General features: G+C 48.9%; 1 protein-coding gene across 1 annotated transcript; it reads right to left on the reverse strand.

Annotated features, from left to right (window-relative positions):
• Window positions 1-1,104: 1,104 nt before the first annotated feature.
• LOC133923872 (probable indole-3-pyruvate monooxygenase YUCCA9) lies at window positions 1,105-3,355 on the reverse strand. The gene is made up of 2 exons (XM_062369151.1): window positions 2,071-3,355; window positions 1,105-1,962 (listed from the first exon to the last, which is right to left on the reverse strand). Exons 1-2 carry the CDS (start codon window positions 3,100-3,102, stop codon window positions 1,735-1,737), a joined length of 1,260 nt encoding a protein of 419 aa, XP_062225135.1. The 5' UTR covers window positions 3,103-3,355; the 3' UTR covers window positions 1,105-1,734.
• Window positions 3,356-8,266: the final 4,911 nt, after the last annotated feature.

Consider the following 8,266-nt stretch of genomic DNA (forward strand, 5'->3'; position numbering starts at 1 on the left):
CATTAGCCTTTTTAGCAGTTGATGGGTAACGGACGATCCAGATTTGTTGCTACAGTGATGCTACAATGATTCACTGTAAATCACTGTAGCGGCACTCACATTTTACTGTCCAAAATACTGTAGCGCAATGAATTTGCTCTGTAAAAGAAGAGGATCCCAGTCCGGCCTGGTTCTGGGTTGTTCATAGTGTCACTTTTCTTTTTATCGCTAAGTGGGGGCCTTGCACCTGAGATACAACCCATATCCAGCTTGATTCTCACTGACCGCTTGATGCTCTCTTATCACATGAACCGGTCCATCTTGGACCATTCCCTTTTTCCAGATATTTTTGGGCCCGGATTTGAAAGGGAAATGATGAATAATACACTTATTAATCTTGGGTGTCCTAACTGAAATGAGCTAGTAGGACAGTCATTAACAATGCTGAGCAGCTGAGAAGAGTTGTTCATACGAAATTTTATATCACTCCAAATGTATTACTAATTGTAGCAGCTCAAAATGCTGGCCTGCTGTTATGCAATATCTGACACGTATAGGATGTATAATTCTTGGAACAGCAAGCTGGTAGCCATTATTTGAGGCATTGTACCGCAATAATCAGAATCGGAGCGCATAATTTCTCTACGTGATCAACTGGGTCGTATTTGTAGAAAAAAGTTAGGAGTATTTTTTGGTAATTTTTCTACTGTCCTGTGAGTTAGTTTTCATTTACTAAGGTTTTAAAACTATAACTCGGAATTTGTATTAATCCTCACCACCCCTTAATAAATCTCCTGTTTGTCATAGTTGACTATGGAATCTTGGGCGGTTGGACCAGCAGAGGCAGGTAGTGGGGTGGTGCAGTGAGATCTCATCTGATTTATAGTAACTTTCCATGGCACAGCCAATGGGGTTGGGAACACAACTAACAGTACTGCTGACCCCAGATCCAGTGTTGGGACAGCCATAGGACAAGAGCCAGGAATTCCACAGCCCACACCACACTACCATGTTTCCTGCTCGATCCCAGCTGAAGCAATGATGCCTGAATTGAAAGAGACACTTCACATCTCCTTTCCTTTTCTTTTTTTTTCTTTTTTTGAAAGAAACCTGAAAGAGCTCTGACAATTTTATACTGATAAAGGAGGAGAAAATACAAAATCTTTAAGAGATCCTAAACAAAAGAGGAAAATGAACCCAACCCTTTCCTTTTATGAATACTAAATTCAAAGTGGAGAGAGAGGGAGAGGGGTTATTTGTAAACACAAGAAAGACATTCATACAAAGAGAAGAAGTAAATACAAAAAGATTACAACAAGAGGTGCTGCCTCTTCTTCACTAACCAAACCATAAATTAAACTAGTGCTACAAAGTGTAGTAGTACACTACACTGAAGTGTATAGAAAGAAAGAAACAAGGTCAACGACAAGAGCCTCTTCTTCCATCAACAGGTGCTATTTACCAAGCTAGCGCCCTTAGCTGCGGTAAAAATCCCCTAGGGCTCACTCACTTCCCCACTGACGGGAGGGCTCCACCTTTTTCCTTTTACCTCACACTAGTCACTCTCTGTGATCATGTATAACCTACTTAACAACTCCATTGATTTGACTGGCTACTACTTAAAGAACAAATCAACAACAAATTAACCAAGGGGATTGGACTGACTGACTGACTACTAAAACACCATTAACAAGTGTGTTAATTTGTGTGTGTGCTTCAGTTAGTTTTATAGTCTAATGCATGGCTGGGATCAGATTAGAAGACGACGGAGATGCACCGCCTGTGGCAGGCTCCGGCCCTCTTGTTGGGCTTGGTCTCCTCCTTCCACACGTTGCCGAGGTCCTTGGCGATGCGCACGGCGTCGGCGGAGGCACCGGAGAGCCCGCGCCGGGTGAAGCCGACGGCGTAGAGGCCGGACTGGCCCTTCCACCCGTGGGGGAACGCGGTCTTGGGGTATCCGTCCTTGTTGAAGAAATCATTGCCCTGAACAAATTGTAAGTGGTGGATTGATCAGATAAATGTTGCGTTGCGTTTCAATGGAACAGTAATCAAGTGGCATGCGTTTGATGGATTATTGGAATGTGAATTTACCTGGAGCCATTGGGGCACGTTGCTGCGGTAGCCGGTGGCGAGGACGACGGCGTCGAAGTCGAGTGCGCGGCCGTCGGCGAGCTCGACATGGCTCTTGGCGAAGCGTTTGACGGCGGGGACGACGGCGATGTCACCGGCGCGGATGCGTGCGAGCGCGCCGTAGTCAAGGACCGGGGTGCGGCCGTGGGTCTCCTTGAGCTCGAGTGGGCCGGCGGCGGGGCGACGGAGCCCGAGCTTGGCGAGGTCGCCGAGGACGAGCCAGGCGAGGAGGACCATGATCTTGTCGACGATCCAGAGCGGGAGCCAGCGCATGAGGAGCACGGCGAGCTCGAAAGTGGACTTGCCGAGCACCTCGCGGGGGAGGACGTGCACGGCGTCGCGCACCACCATGGCGGGGCGGGCGCCGTGGTCGCAGAGGTCGAGGGAGACCTCCATACCGGAGTTTCCGCAGCCGACCACGAGCACGCGCTTGCCGCGGTAGGACTCGCCGGACTTGTAGTTGCTGACGTGGGTGACCTCACCGGCGAAGCCGTCAAGGCCCGGGATGCCCGGGACGACGCTCTCGGCGTTCTCGCCGGTGGCGACGACGAGCCAGCTCCCGATGTACTCCACCTCCCCGGCACCGGGGACGGCGGTGCGCACGCGCCAGAGCCCGGAGGTCTCGTTGTAGCGGGCCGACAGCACGGTGCTGTTGAACTCCGGCTTGATCTCGAACTTGGCGGCGTAGTCCTCGAGATAGTCGATGAACTGGCGGCGGGTGGGGTACTCCGGGTAGTGGTCCGGGAAGGGCATCCGCGGGAGCTCGCAGAACTGCTTGGGCAGGTGCAGCTTGAGGCGGTCGTAGGTGCGCTTCTGCCACAGCGAGGCGATGCAGTCGGCGCGCTCCAGCACCACGTAGGGGACGCCCTGCTCGCGCAGGCACGCCGCCACTGCCAGCCCCGAAGGACCGGCGCCGACGATGATGGGGCCGTTCACCCACACGCAGCGCGGGGAGAAGAGGCTGTCCATGCGATCAGCGGGAAGAAGCACCATGGTTGACTGCTGGATTAATTGTTTCCTTGTCTTGGTTTCTTGGTTGGCTGAGGAAGGAGAGGAAGAAGAGGAAGCTGTTTGTGTTGCTGCTCTGTTGTTGCAGATGTTGGTGGTTTGGGGTGTTGGGCTGGAGGTGCTTAAATAGGGAGGGAGCCGTGGCTCAGGTCAGGGATGGTGGAGGTGACTGCTGGGCAGCTGAGCTGAGCTCTCGGCATGTGAAGGAGAGAGGAAGTTGAGGAGAGAGAAAGTGAAGCTAGTGGCGGTAGTGCTGCTGCTGGTGAGGGACTGCCGAATGCATGCATGATGAGAGAGAAAGAATATTGATAGAATCATGCAGGGCAGAGCAGAACAGATACCTATAATGGTGGTAGGATTACTTGGAGATTGATAGGATCTAGGTCCCTTTTTTTGAGTTCGAGTTTTCAATTCAGTGTTCTCGTTCTAGGAGGACAGAGAAATTCGATGTGATTTTATCTCATTTTATTTTCTAGAGAGAGGGACTATGGGGAGGGAGGGAGAGGCAGTGGGGAGCATGCAGAGATACCCGCCCTACCTGCAGTGCAGAACATGATGGAGCCACCCGCCCGCCCCTTGTTTCGCGTCCAACAACAGGGAGGGGAGGGGGTTGCCGCCGCTCCCCCTTTTCTGAATTAGTTTTGCCACTATTATTAATCGAGATCTTCGAATGATCCGTCTGGTTGATTAACTTAAATCGTCACATTGTTAAGCAACAGAAAGTATATATGCGCGCTGATCGACGGCACTTAACACCTTTTACTGTTGTCATGGAAAAAAAATCTATACAGCGATGCTACAAACTGATCCCCTTGGAGCACCATCTAGATTGCTGCCACTTGTCCTAAGTAATCTCAAAGCGAGCCAGCGAGCAAGCGCCCATAGCACTGAGCAATCGAGCCGAGCAAGACCCTCGTGCATGCCTGATTCCCACCTACGACCAAGCCTAGCCTTGCCTGGATTTTGAGGCCACAATCACTCCAGTACCCGGATTCCTTGGGACCATGTCCAGTTGAGAAGGCAGCAAGACGATGGCCAATTGGCCACTGAGAAGAACCGGCGGTGCCGCTCTGGACTTCGACGGCCATGGCCATGCGTCGCCTATTGGACGTGTCAATGAGGTCAGGATCGTGTAAAGTCAATGGCGTCGGGCGAGGCTAGGTTGATGAGTCCAATGCGAGCGAGGGCGGGACAAATTCAGGCACCTGCAGCCTAATCCAATTTGAATGGGATAGATCCATGCGTTAGCCTCTGGATTCAGGTGCCTCCGACCCGAGCACGGGATGACAGTTGCAGGGGGAGGCCTGGACATAGCAGTCGGTTCGGTTCCTATTTTCGTGTTATTTGGTGGTCGATTTTAAGTTCAGTTATGGAGTCTCAAAAAGCAAAATCCCGAAGACTGATGGCTTAGCCTACCTTTCCTAGTGCTTAGGTTCACCCCCTGCCCCACGGCCCCATTCAGCTACCCTGACCTGCCCACCCCCCGATGACCCAGCTAGCCCAAGCGATGAAGCAGCCCACTCCACCCCCTGCCTAGCCAGCATTGTTGAGAAAACCCTAAGCCGTTGCCAGCACCTACTCCCTCAATCACTCACCACCGCTGACCCCCCAAGTCCTCGACCCACCCACGACCTCGTCAAGCGCTGCGACCTCGCCATCGCCATTGCGCTTCTTACCGCCGCACGCCTCTACACGCCACTGTGTGCCGAACGAGACGGTGCCTCGGTGTGCGAGCACCATCTGCAGTGCGGCTTGGACGCTTGCATGAGGGAGAAGCATGGTGCGGTGCAGTACGGATGGTGCGACGACGGACGGCAGTCGTGCCGAATGGTGTGGGGGAGGTGAGGAGAGACATGAGGCTCAAGTGCGGCGGGGCAATGTGCGGGGTTACATGAAGAGGCTCGAGTACGATGTAGCTAGCGGGGACTGCAACGGCGGCGCTGCAGCAGCGACTATAGGACTCCAGGCTCTAGCGCCTACTTTTTTGGTGAAAACCGAAAGTAAAAATGAGCGGTTTTCCAAAAATATTCAAGAACTTTGGTTTGTATTCTCTAAAAACCAAAATATTCATACACCAAAAAAACTGAACTGATATAACTAAAAAAATCGAATGCCCAAGCCTGGGGGAAGGTGGTGATGGTGGCTAGGACGTTTAGTGGCGGCGACAGGGTTTGAGGTGTCTGCATTGACCAATTTGGCTGGGTGCAACCATTCTAGGCAAGGCCATGGAGGAGGCAGCACTTGTGTAGCAAATAGGTGTTGGGAGGGAGGATAGGGAAAGCGATGGGAAGAGAAGGAGAAAGGGGAGAGAAAGGAGTGGTGGGATTAGGAAGTAACAAGGAGATGTGGCTTGAAATCATCAAGGCCTAGGCACGAGGGTCTGGCACGGTTCGATTGTTCGGTGCTCGAGGGCTCACTCGCTAGCTCGCTTTGAGATCGATGCTTGGGGATAGTTGGCAGCAAGTCGGATGGTGCCCTAAGGGAATCGATCTACAACACCGATGCATACAATTTTTTTTCCCAATGTCATCAACATATATGCATGCAGTAGTAATGCATAACTGGTTTTATTTATGGAAAAATGATACATTTGCACAGTAATAGGATTTAGACTTTGAGCTTGCTGGTGGTAGCATAACCAAGTTAATTATTTTCAACATACTCAAGAGTTTAACACATCTTTGCAGTTCATATAAAATTTAAGCATTATAAACATGCTGATATAATACAAAAGAGAATTATGTTTTGTAAAATAAAAAGGTATAGTAGCTGATAACTCGCTGCTACTGTCGTGGATGAAAGCTATATGCCGTAAATTCACTATCTAATAATACTGAAGCTATTTTTTATTAATTAAACTTAAACTTGATTAAACCAATAATCCGCCACCTAAAAAATGATTTCTCGTTTTGCAATTGATCACGTAAATGCAGGGTTACTAACTAACTACCGATAAATTAACACCTTGTTAAATTAATCATCAAATATCATGGCCAGGGTTTCAAATCTTTGCGCGTGGTAGCCAAATTCAAATATATTAAGCATTTAAATTGAAAAAATCAAACTGGCTACCAAAAAACCGGTTCCCGCCATTACAAGCTGAGAGCCACCGACCATGTTTCTCAGCTTAGAAACATTATGCTATACTCCACTAAACCGTGTGTAAGATGAAAACAAAACATCCTAAAGCACCAACTGGTACCATGCTGTCAAAGTGCCAATCATCAATTTCCATGTTGGAAAACAAAAAAATAAAAATAAAAATACACTACTACTAGGTTGCAATGCACTGCCATGTGGGCCCCTTACACTTTACAGTGCAGTGCCAGCATCCATCGTTCACAGTGCGCCCTGTGCCAGCAGCTCGCTTTTGAAGATCGAGAGGTCCATTTTCTGGTCAGGGTGAGCTGAGCTCTCCAGCTCAGTCCACACCGTTTGCAATTGTCGATTGTCATTAGTATTAACACCGCACATACCCAAAAATTCTCTCCCTCCAACTTGTAACTTTTGATGCAACTCTATCGATCTCCAATAAACTAGGAAAGGCACAGCTCAAAAGTTTTGGTGTACATCGCTTGTGTTTGTCATGACCGCCCTCATGGGATTCTATCTATCTTGTATAGGAGTATTCAAACACCCACGGGGGTATGGTATATTTTTTCAATAATAAAAACTTTTTTGACTCTTATCATTAGATCAAGAGTATACAATCGCATAAGAGTTTGTATCCGGTCTCTACGTAGCTAAGATGCACACAACCACATCGATTAATTGAGGAAAAACTAAGCATAAAACTACAAACACAACGGGCAAACTACGTAACTAAATTAGACCTAGAGCACTGCATCACCCCAACTACCTAATTAAACTAGGCCAGAGATAGTCAACAATGCTGCCGAATAGACCAAGGTCAAACCCAAGCCGGCCACCACCCGAAAATGCAAGACGTCGATGTGGCCGCTGAATAGGAACTCGAGCACTAGCCGTAGCAACAAGCACCCAACGTCTAACACATCGCGGAGTAGTTCCCAGAGCTCCAAACTTGTTTGCCCTTGTGACCCTAGCGCTACCGGCCGCACTGCATGTGAAGACGGCGCGCAGATCTACAGGACATGCACCTTGGGCATGGCAAAAGCGTGTGACCACAAGTGGACTCAATTTGGACAGTGTGATGGTCTCAATCTTAATGCGCATGATGACAAACGCCTAGCCACCGCTACCCATAGAGATAGGCTATTGCCGCGTATGATCCTTTAGATCTGGGCCACCGACGTGTGGATCCTGGTCGGGTGAGTAGATCTAACCTCCACCGAAGAGGATCTGGCCACTATAGATGTGTTGGAGCAAATCGATGCTGCCGACTTGCGGATCCTAGCCTGGTGAGTAGATCCAGCCTCCACCAAAGAGGATCTGGCCGCTACAGATGTGTTGGAGCAAATCGACACCACACCACTACCATTCGAACCAGGATGAGAAAATTAAGGTAGGAAGAAAGAGTAAGGGAGTAAGGCAGAATGTAACATTCAGGCGATTCGTCAGAGAAGAGTTTGTTCAGACGAACAGTAACCTCTTGCGGGGATAGAGCTAAAATAGAAATGAGGAAAATCATTCAAAAGAGCTCGACTACAATAACAAATGCGGTAGAGTGCTAATTAAGTCTTACATTCGGTCGCATCCTTGGAGCAATCTTTGACTCCATTGTCCTCTCGGGCGAAGTGTTCATGTGCCTTCAAGGGGCTCAACCTCTGACTAATAAAATCTTTGGCTACATGCCACCCAGTTAGGACGAAATGCTTGAGCATGCTAATTCAATTCGAATAGTAGGAGGTGTGGCTGGTCTTGCGGTGTTTCTTCGTTCAAGATAGGATTTGATGGGGAAAAGGCCTCTATAGATTAAGGGGAACTCGACCGGATTAGGATTGGAGACATAAAACCAAAGTTTTTTCCAATCTCTCAACCAGGAGGAGATCAGGGGAACTATGATATAGAAATTCTTCATTCCGTTTCTCAATTGGAAACTACATCCCTCAACATTTTTATTCTCCTTAAACCTTTTCATCTGGTAAAAGTACTAGAACAGATTCAAACTTGGCTCGATGCCGAGGAAGGCTTCACAAAGATGAACAAAACACTAAGCATGGTGATGGAG

This window comes from Phragmites australis, chromosome 7 (genome assembly GCF_958298935.1).
Source record: "Phragmites australis chromosome 7, lpPhrAust1.1, whole genome shotgun sequence".
Classification (NCBI taxonomy): domain Eukaryota; kingdom Viridiplantae; phylum Streptophyta; class Magnoliopsida; order Poales; family Poaceae; genus Phragmites; species Phragmites australis.